The 11,305-nt window shown below is 46.7% G+C and overlaps 1 protein-coding gene across 1 annotated transcript; it reads right to left on the bottom strand.

Annotated features, from left to right (window-relative positions):
- Nucleotides 1-6,494: 6,494 nt before the first annotated feature.
- On the bottom strand, nucleotides 6,495-8,340 carry TRIVIDRAFT_13321 (uncharacterized protein; the record flags this gene model as incomplete). Its single annotated transcript, XM_014097763.1, has 4 exons — nucleotides 6,495-7,543; nucleotides 7,607-8,003; nucleotides 8,069-8,152; nucleotides 8,206-8,340. Coding segments are annotated over 4 exons (1,665 nt in total), but the record flags the coding sequence as incomplete, so codon positions are not given.
- Nucleotides 8,341-11,305: the final 2,965 nt, after the last annotated feature.

Here is an 11,305-nt window from a genome sequence, read left to right as displayed (position 1 = left end):
AATCACAGCCGCAGTGCACAAAAAAGGCACCTCCGGTCTCCGGGCACATGCAACTCCGAGCAAATAGCCGGAGCGCCGGATACCGCCAGCCACGCCTCAAGTCCGGCGGTGGCCGGCACTCCGTCGGTCATGTCTGCGCCGTAGCACACACACACAACACGCACACGCACACATACACACATATGTGCATGTCTCTCTGTAGACTGGGCTTGGAATAAGACTTCCCGTCCATCCAATTCCAGGCTCTCGAATAGTCCGGCTCGATCTGAAAGCTCTCCCCGGAGCACGTGTAAGTATGCCGTATGTACTCCGTGCATCAGCCAAAAGCCACCCAACGCTTGTCACCTCCCCTCATATTCCAATTTTCCTCTTTCCAATCACGGAGGTTCTGCCGTGGTTCGCAGCAACGCCCCTCCAAATGTACGTCGGGCTGAGATCGCGGTGCTTGAATGGAGCCCGGCTTGTTGCGGGTGCCTCGCTGGCGCATACTCGTACATGCTGGCACAGGCAGTGATATGCACGTAGCATGCCAGCCTTTCCTTGCCTATTTCTTTGCAGACAGCATCTGCCAATTAGCTGACGGCTGATTCGAGGCGCGGCCATGTGCTGCGTCGCGTCTGCCCCTCTACGGAGCACGGGCTGGGGTTTCTGTATGCAAAGACGTGGTACGCCAGGGGCGCCATTGGACTGGAATCTCGGATCAAGGCTCTAGTCGCGTGGGGCTGAGCGTCCTGTGAGTCTTGGCCAACAGGCGGCCCTGCATCGGAAAGGCAATTCAGCATGTTGGAGATGGTGCTGATTACTGTACTTGTCCGAGTAGGCTGGGCAAGTGTAAGGATGACAGTCGGCTGCATCAGCGTGAATAATGCCAAAGGATTCAGGCGGTATGATGAACGCAGCCATACATGTACGTCGGCCCTAGGTCACACCGTATGTCTGTGCAGTAGCAATATAGCTTCCTAACACGACACAGAAGTGCCTGCTCGTATGTAGCAGTCCCACCTTGGGCCACGGCCCAATACGCCCATAGTCGGCGACTTCATGAGACTTTCATACTTGTGGTCTAGCACCAACTGTACTGGCCAAGCTAGGATATTTCCAGCTGTGGCCTGTGGGGAGGAGCAAGAAAAAGATGACAAGCTGTCACGAGCTCACGTGTGTACCAACACACAGGGTTCCTCAGTAACATCAAGATATACTGTACTTGCACGCCATCTTTCACAAGCAAGGATATGGCCCCTACCAGAGATGAACATGAACGCGAAAACGCCACGGCTGAGGCGGCGGCTATTGGATACTCCAAGAGGTTCCGATTTCGTAGCGTCAAGGTGCGTGGGGCTTCGGGAAGAGCAAATCCTGGTTCTAAGCTGAGTCTAAGAGGGTTGAAGCCTGTTCCCTGTCACGTCAAGCCCAGCATTGGGTCGGTGCTCGAAAGTGTCCAACCACTGCGGAGAACCTGTGATATACTCGTACTTGTACAGGAATGTCTTCTCGGGTTTCGGCGATGTCGTCTGGCTCCCTATTCAAGTCAGAGAAAAGGCTTTTTTTGCTGGACCCTACTGGGGCGAGATCGGTTGTATAGCGAAACTAGTCAGCCGGAATGACGTCTAGTCAACGACAGACGCCATGGAGCATCTGAATCCACCACCTTTTAGCACATCTTCCAATGGCATTTGATGATCTCAACGTTGGAGGGGATTTTGATACCGAAAGCTCCCGTTCTGCGTATTGTAGCCACCAATTCGCAACATCAAACAAAGCTGAACATCTAGATGGATGGCACAATCCTTCCAATGCCAGCCAATTGTGCAAGCTCAGCTAGTCTCAGCAATTGGCCCTATGCTAAACTCCGTCTAGCTCCGCCAATTGGCAGATCGTGGCCCAAGTCTCGGTCCAGTGCTGAATGGAGAAAGGAGGAGCCGAGAAGAAAAAAATCGTTGACGCATGTGAGGGAGCAGATTCGAGCACGGCATTATGACGGAGTACTTGCTACTTGGTAGTATGTAAAGGTACTTTGCGCATTTGCAGTGTATTTTGCGTCTCTGCACTGAAAATTTACGGAGCCCAGAGTGGTGCTCCGTACCTGCCGCACTGGAACCAGTGTCCAACAAAGGAAGGCGGTACCCGCAGCTTGCCGAGTCCAGACACGACTATGGTAAAAAAAAAAAGAGAGTTACGGTGAAAAAACTACGGCTGGCAAAACTTCGACCTTACAAACACCGGCGATTGAGGCTTCAATGCATTTCCAGTGCTTCTAGCTGTGTTATTGGCATTGATTTGCCCTGTCGGGAGTCGCTCTCAGGCCATGCGCGACGCCGTCGTCTCAGATACGGCCAGATTGGCGGCTCCTTGAGCCCTGCTGGCCTTGAGAAGTTGCTTTTGGCGATGGAATACCACCCCGTGCTGCTCCCGCTGCTTTCGCTAATACTCCCTCCGAAGGTTTGCATGATGGCATAAACAAGATGGTGCTGTGCCTATCAATCATGTCAATGTTCGATGCGCCAATCGCTCAGCCGGACGCCCTCATCGAGGCCATGCCCCTGGGATGGGATGTCGTCCCTCTGAGGCAATGTTGCATTTTCCAGTGGTTAGGCATGCACAGGCTCGGCGTCAGCTGGGCCAGCCTATGAGAGCTCTTATCGACGATAAAGCAGCAGCATAGGGAAACGTACTGGTACTTTCGCCATGCTGCATGAATTAGCCACAACGCCACCAGTCGGATAAGGCTAGATTTCAGCTGAGCTCTGGCAAGTCTGCGGGGATCGTCTCGAAACAAGACCGAGCAAATCATACGACTTGTCGGCGGTGCTCGATTCCACTCAATGCGCCCTCAATCAAAGCCTCTTTCAGCCGAGCAGACTATCATGTTCGTTTAGACTGAGGCGGGATGCCGCGGCTGCAGCTGGTGATGTGAGGATGCGGCTGCATCAAAGATATGCAACGCTGCTCCTATACCGACTTTTCTCGAGCTTCCCAAACCGGCTGCCACATTGCATGTCCTGCCTTGTCATAGCAACCCCCATGCGATCCCAGATCCGATCTGAGGAAGCAGATTGCGAAGTCGCCCGTTGAAAGCACTCTACGGAATCATCTCTAGGTTTGGCGCAGCTTTGCCACGCCAATTTTGCCGTCAGATCCAGGGGTCACTAGTGTGGCCTTGTTGGCGTCAGCCAGTCGCAGGCTCTCCGCGAGAAGTAGAATTCAAAGCTAGCCAGGCCGACCACTGCACTCGACAGGTACGAGCTGTGGCCAACCAACAAAGGCGGTACCTGAAATGATTCAATCCCATGCCGTGCCCGTGCCCGTGTCAATTTTTATGCACACAGAGTGCTCCGTGTTCGACGACTGCCAACACCATCAAGAAATGCGCAGACGGGCCAGCAAACTTGAGTGTTGTGCCACAAGCTGATCGAGCGTACTCGTACCGATGCCGTAATTGATGGATGTTTCCTATTTTGGTATTATGACATACTACTATGTAGCACCCCGGCCAATTTGCTGGGACTTGCTTCTCCACACCCCGTCTTCATTTCGAATACGGAGACGCTTGGTACGGGGCTGCAAAAGGCAACAATCGTCTTGATGGCCGAGCATTCCATTCTCTCGAGCTTCGATGACAAACAAGCAATCTGCCGCCCTTGGCTCCAGGCCTCCTCCTGATCGACCCAGCAGCACAGGATATTGCAATCACGCCTGCGGCGTTGGATGCGTTGACTGCCACCGACGACTCCGTACTTTTACGAGCTACTTATGTTACCAGCTTGCGTCCCACCCGCATATTGGCACAAGTACGAGTACAGACGGCCCCTTCGCTTCTGCCCGCATCTGCGGCTAATAAGCAGGGAACTGGCACGGGCGTATCAAAGTGCTGTGCAATCAAAGAGCTCGTCTCCGAGCTCGCCTGTTCCCGCTTTGAGCAGCTGCTCCGACTGCGATTGACGACACGAGACGCCCCATTTCTCCGTACCTGTAATCCTCTCCTGAGCTGCCCCTTGCCGTCGAAATCTCGATTGCGGACGCTACGGAAGCTGATGAATTTCTGAATACATACTTGTACCGCTCAGTTATGCCAATCGCCGCAACGTGCGTGTGCAAAAGCAGCTGCAATACGCACTTCCGTGACCCATGGCACGACTAGTTGGTGCTTGTACTGCTACAAGTACCTGCCTTGGGGGACCCCTGCTCCCATTAATCACCGTGATACATGCTAAGGGGAACAGCCGGCCAGAAATGGTGCTGGTCAAGCACAAGCATAACGTTGAATAATTGCCTTTATATCTCGTGACTTTGCAACACTGGAGTGCTGTTTTGTTCATCCCTCAGACTCCTAATGCACGGGAAAGGCGCTGCACACGCCCTGTCGTGGTAGCACCTCATCTCAGCCCCCAGTCAAGCAAAGACACGGGATCCTTTCGTCTAGAAGGAAATCTTACCACATGCACGGAGGACCTGAGCCGGCCTTGTCGAGGGCAATTCTGACAGTGCTTCTGGCACAATTACTGGTTCACTACTCAGTAGCGTTACTGGTGCAGTCCTGATATGGAGCGATGATCCCCCTTGGTGGCGTCTTTTTCGGATCCAGAAAGCCAATCTCGCTTTGCCCGGCCGCCTGGAGCCAGGATCTTTTCATCCTGTCTCGTGCAGCCTCACGCCCCCCGGCTCCCTGGAGTCTTGATTGACATCTGCTCCAATGGACGGTGCTTGTCTGCCCTCACAACGCTACTACTAGTAGGGAGCACGGAGCCAGTGACTCCATATGGCCGTTATTCCTGTGCCAAACAATCGCAGCCACGTTGGATCTCCCCCATTCCGCAATGGATATCTCTAAGGGGATCCTGGTCTAGTCAAGCGAGGAGCTACCAAGTCCAACTGACGGCATCGTGGGCACTCTCCCCGTGGGCTTTCTGGAGGCGTGTTGACGGGGGAACATGCAACAGCCCTGCTGACAGTGGCAGCTATTTTCTCATCTCCGCTGCGTCTCTCGTGACTGTGGCATGTTGGGGAGGCGTGCAGCGTGCCTGGATAGGGCTTTGTGAGCTGTCTCTTGCATGTTGCGTGTTTACCTTGCCTGCCAGCTCAGATGAGCTACGAGGAAAGGGGGTGAAGGGAAATGCCATACTGTAGACCCCTTGTAAGCCAACGGCATCGACACCGCCAGAACAAAGATGAATCACCGTTTTCTCGTTAAAGCATGGACGTCATGGCTGTGTTAGTGTGATACCCATTGCCTGTTCCAACACCAGCATTTCTCCGGCTCCCATGTATAATAAATATATTCGCTAGAAGCTTCGTCTGTGGAAATAAGCCCTATTATTTTAAGACGGAGGTTACCGAGCATGGGTTTATGATACTTTGCTTGCCACTTTCGACAAATAAATCCCAGGCCAAGAGTATAATTAGTAACTCATCCTGTGTGTCTCAGGTCTTGCTCGCTTTGCTTCGTGCTAAGAACAGGCGAGAGCGGAATCTGGAGCAGCTTCTTTCGTTTATGTGCAGCCGAGGAAATGTACGGGGTTTTGCTCCTAATTATAGAAGTTGGGTGGCTTTTGGGCACTACAAAGCAGACGGACGGATGTTGTCTTGGAGACGATGAGTATTTGAAGTTGGAAATTGCTTCCAGAAAGGGGAGTTGAGAGATGTACGGGCAGAAGAACATGAATCATGTAGTTGGGGATACGAGGTTGATATGCTGATGGTACGAAAGATGTTCAGACCAAGGTAAAAGGGGCAGCTTCAGCATCAACCATCATATCTCTGTCATCTTAATCGAAACATTGTAGTGCAAAGATGGTTTGAATCAGACGGTCAAATTATCACGAAATAAAGAGTCCAAGTTGAACCACAAGATGTTCTGAAAGGTTCATACACCACTACCCAAAGATCCAAAGAATACTATTCACGGGGACACCAACACGCAACAAGAGTCATCCGCTTGCAACTCCCTTTATACATCTAATATCAAGGCAGTTGATCCAGTGTAGCAATGCTTTTACCAAGTGAACCGCTTTTCATCGACACAATCATTCTCCCTCGCCGATCCAAACCCAACCAACTTCCTCCTAAAGAACCCAGTAGTTAACCCCTTCTTACTACTCGCTTTCCGTATCCATATGATGTCCCATCAACCTCTAGATGGTAACCTGATACCCCAGCGGGGAAAAAAAGGAAGGAAGAATAAAAATATGATACAACCCAGTGCAGGAAAATCTAAAGAGAGTTTGGGTTCCCGTTCATCGCCCAAATGACAAATAACGCTAGCTCTCTATGAATCCGCGGAGCCACATACAGAATATTAAAACAAAATAACCAATGAAAAAAATGGCGAGCCTAGTCATGGTAGGCACAGACGTCCTGCCCGAAGGATGGAAAAGGTGTTAAAAAGGTGTCAAGTTGGCCCGCGTCTAGCCACGTCCATCAAGTATCCAACACACGCGTGTAGGTGTGAATAAGCCCGAGAAGCCACAAGGTTAATGCTGGTGGTTGTGGCCCTCGCCGTGATTGTGGCCCTCGCTGTGCGACGATTCGCTAGCTCGTCGAGTTGAACATGCCGAGGAAGTTTCAACCACGCAGCATCCCTCTGCCTGGCAATCATCAATACAATCAAGGAGGCATGGACGAGCCGGTTCTTCGGATGTTCCATCATGGCTGAGTGCCACGGCGTCGCCGTCGTGCTGATGATTATCATCGAGGCAGAACTCGGGCTGAATAGTGGCACTGTGGATGCCGTGGCCGTGCAGGCATTTCCTGGCCTGCCTAGCGAGCTTCATGTACTTCTCGCCGTTGTGCGTGTCCAGTTCGGAAGATACTTGGAGATGCATGCTGGCAACGATCTTGGTATCAGAAAGCTGCCAGACGTGGATGTGGTGGCAGCTGACGACTCCCTTGAGGTTTTCGATATCTTCACGGATTTGCGCGATGCTGATATTCTCAGGAGTTGCCTGCAGCAAGACACGGGAAGTAGCCAGAGTCAGGGGGATGGATGTCTTGAGAATAATGGCAGTAATGACGAGCGAGACAGCCGGATCAGCGTAGAGCTTGCCGGGCCAGTCAGTGAGCCAGATGATGAGGGCAGTGATGATGACGCCGACATTTCCCAGAGCATCGCCAATCACATGAAGCATCATGGCATGCATACCCATGTCGGCATGGTTGTGTCCACTGACTTTGGAGCCAGGCTTTCTTGGAAGAGTGTGGTTATGGCCCGTGTGCACACCAGAATCTCGTCGAATTCTCGGTTTCTTAGAAGAGGAGCTGTGGGAGTACGAAAGATGGGATCCCTTTGTGTCCTGGAGAAGTGGTGACGTCTCATTAAGGTCATTTTCCGAGTCGGTAAAGGGAGATTCTTCCCCAGAGCTATTCGCACAGACGTTTGACGATGCAGCTCTACTGGCAGCGAGGATCTCCTGTCGAAAACTGGCGGGGTGAATACTCATATCTTCGATACTAGCGAAGCGGGCATGGCCTATGTTGGACTGGCGTTGATGCTCTCGTCCCCTGGACTGGATAGATGCTCGGCTTGCTCTGGTGTTGGACTCGTCCCGATCTGTAGAGTCGTCGCCAAAGTGAATGCGTCTCGCAGTCTCGGGGCTCTCTGTGCTAGCTCCACGCCCTGTCATGACGGCTCTTCTGACAATCACCTCGGGGAGGACATCACCAACGGCTCCATCCTCGTCAGCGATAGTACCGTCGTATTGCCCCTCTTCGAGATCACAGTCGTCCCGATGAGAATGAGGATGGTCGTGCTCGTGGTCGTGTTCATGATCGTGGCCATCGCCGTGTTCATGGTCATGATCGTGTCCGTGGTCGTGTCCGTGTCCTCCCAAAACGACAAAGCCCAGCAAGTTGGAGAATAGGCCGGCACAGCCAACGATCAGAATAAGCTTCGGGTTATTGATCTCGGGCGGGTCGACAAAGCGAGTCAGGGCTTCGAGGATGATGGAGACGCAAAGCGCGATTAAGAAGACTGCGTTGAAGAAAGCGCCCAGGATTTCGGCTCGTACCCACTGCAAACACGGAATGTTAGCTGTGTTCTTGTCCGGCTTGCGCCAAGGTCGAGGTGCCAACTTACGCCAAATGTGAACTCGTCAGTTGTGGCCTTTTGCGACGCAATCACGGCCCACAATCCAATGGCTAGCGAGATTATGTCGTTCAGCTGCAGAGAGTTAGCATTCTCCCTGTGAAAGGAGGAGGTATCGCGCATCGCACCATGTGGAAGGCATCGGCCGTCAGCGCCAGCGAATGCGCCAGGAAACCGCAGATCAATTCGAGCAGGAAGAAGGCCGTGTCGATAGCAATCATGACCTTGATGCGGGTGCTTTTGGACCACGCAAACCGGGAGGATTTCGCCATCGCAAACAGGAATGCAGCGCCAGAGCTGGCGCGCGTTGTCGTGTTAAAGCTGCAGAAGACGAAATAGGATGATCAAAGAAGAGTAAGGAACAAGGGAAAGGCAGAAGAATCGAGAGAGATGGCGGAGGAGAAAAGAAATCTTTGCGACGGAATTTTTTTCTTTCTTTTAAGAGTGTGTGGTGTCGACAAAGAAGTCTAATTGTTGGAAGCTGGGAGTTGAAATGTTGTTGGTTGCAGGGTGGGGTCGTAGCGTCAGACCACTGCAATGGTGAATGGCAGCCCTGTAAATGGTACTTGTACGGATGTAAATGCCGGCCAGCCTAAGGGAACGCCTTCACATCACTTTAGCGCATCGACCTCAGCCGGCGCAGCTAGGGCGGGATATTTTTGTACCTAGGTATTCAAATTGGCGGGTATTGGCATTCGAAGCAATTGAATTGAGACAAGCGGCGGCGTGAGAGGATTGCGCCGCTGGTTAAAAACAAACACAGAATGAGGGCGGCGGCTTCGCCACTTAGTTAATAGGACCGGAGTGCGGGAGGCAAAGGATCTGGATGGATGACAGCGCCATATTACTCAAGGTAGCAATGCCTTGTTTAAATAATCTCGTCAGAGTTTTACGGCCTTACATAAGTCATACCAGTGAAAGCCACTCGTATGTACTTAGCACGGAGCGATTTTTTAGCCCTCGTACAGTATATCCGGCAAAGTACACCCTACAGGTATCATAAAGGTTAGTTGGGTATAAGCCGGAGACATACCCGGTTGATTAGCTGTTTTTGCATAAGTTAAGATACCGATCAGTACTAGGAAATAACTAGGAAAACTAAGTATATTGACTATCTAATAATCTGTAGGATAACTATCCCGGTCGATACATTGCTGTAACCTTGCCGGTATCCCCAAGGCTAGCTGTTTTAGCAGAGACTGCGGTACAGCTTCCGAAAACGGCGCGGACCGCGGCACGAAGGTTGGTAAGCGTCAGAGTATCTGTATTCTCATTGAAGGTCTTAAGGTACATTCAAGATGCCGCCCCACAACAACCACTGTGTTTTACACAGTACTTTATCGTAACTTAGATTATAATAAACCTTACGTATATAAATTAATATATACATTAATTTCGCAATACTTAATATTAACAGATTTAACTAAAAATAGTAATTAAAAAGGTGTTACGACCCAACTCTTATAGTCGCAACAATAGGCCTACAGGGTAGGCGGAACCAGATAAACTAAGGACCGATAGGCTAATTAGGGATATTGCCGCCTCGATTAGGAAAGCTGGGAAAGCTAGCTTTCTAAGATAATCCAGAAAAGCTAGGAAAGCTAGCTTTCCACCGCAATCTAGAATACATAACTGGATATATAAATTTACATTCATATTACTTATTTAAATAATTAAATAGCTAGTTATTAATATAGTAATTAAATTAAATTTAAATACTACATTTATTAATTATATAATATTAATAAAATAATGCCTATAACCGACCTAACTGCTTCGCTAATATAAACCTAGAACCTAAAGGTTTATCCTTTAAAAACAGCTAACTTATATTAAACTATAGAACCTAGTTTATTATATATTAATAACTTTTATTTAGACAGTCACCTTAGACCTATGGGTAATAAAAGATAAAATACTAAATAGTTAGATTTTAAGTCTTAGACGTTAGAACTGATTATAAAAGTAAAACCTAAAGCAATTACTTAAATAGCAATATTAAAATCGAGGATAATCTTAAAGAAAGTAATAAAGTAATAGCTAATGAAGAAACTCCGACCCTGGAATAAGCTATAGTTATAATTAAAATGCTTTAAAGGGAAATTAATGCTCTTAAAGTAAAAAAAAAAAAATATAGTAAAGTCTTATAATTAAAAAGACTTAACCTATATAACGGAGATCTTTAAAAAATAAATAAATATTTTATAGAACTTAATATTTATTTTAAATACTTTTTATTTATACTAGAAAAAAATAAAGATAAAACTATCTTTACTATTACCTGCTTAATAGGAATAGTAGAAAAATAGGCCTAGCTTATTATAAAAGACTTTAAAGTTAATACCTTAAATAACTGGAAATTATAAACCTAGGAAGTTTTTAAAATATATTAAAACTTCTGTAAATAATTAAAGAAATTATTTAGAACTGCTAATAAAAAATAAAAAGCTAAAAAACTCTTTTAAAATATATATTAAAAAAGACCCCTTTTAAAAAATATTACTATTTTTATCTACCTTTTAATAAAGGTTAATTAGACTGAGGAAAGTAAAAAAAAAGCTTATTACTATATAGTAAAACTTAAAGTTAAAAATAAACTATATAAAGTTAACTGTAAGAAAATAAACTTCTTTAACTATATATAATAAGCTATTATTATAGATAATTAAATTTAGGAATATAAATAAGAAAAAAAAGAAGAAAAACTAAGAAATTTCTATATATAATATAATAACGTAAACTAAGGTAAAAAACGAAATTTTATATCCTTTAATAATAAATAACTAGGATTTATAGATTTAAATATTATTAAAGAATAATATAAAAATATTAAATATTTTAACTGTAAAAAAAAGGGCTATATAAAGAAATATTATAAAATACTAAAAAAAGAAAGCAGTAATAAATAAACTTTAATACTTAAACCTAAAGATAGAATAGTTAATATTATTAATATTATTTTATATAAATCCCTTAGTTAAATAGGATATTATAATAATAAATATAAAACCTATTTTAGCGAAAAATAAAATATAAGATAGTTTCTTAAGGTACTTAAAGGAAGGAAAACCTTAAACATTATTTAATAAACTAATAAATATAAAAATAATAAAATTACTAACTAAGACTTAAGAGAACTTTCCAATAAATTTAAAAACTTAGCTAAATTAGAAAAGTAAACTGAAAAGTATAAAGAATAAGATGATATTAGTAATACTTTAATTATTT

The sequence above is a fragment of the Trichoderma virens genome, assembly GCF_000170995.1.
Source record: "Trichoderma virens Gv29-8 chromosome Unknown TRIVIscaffold_84, whole genome shotgun sequence".
Classification (NCBI taxonomy): domain Eukaryota; kingdom Fungi; phylum Ascomycota; class Sordariomycetes; order Hypocreales; family Hypocreaceae; genus Trichoderma; species Trichoderma virens.
Note: the sequence above shows the minus strand (reverse complement) of the source record. Positions and strands in the feature narration are given on the sequence as shown.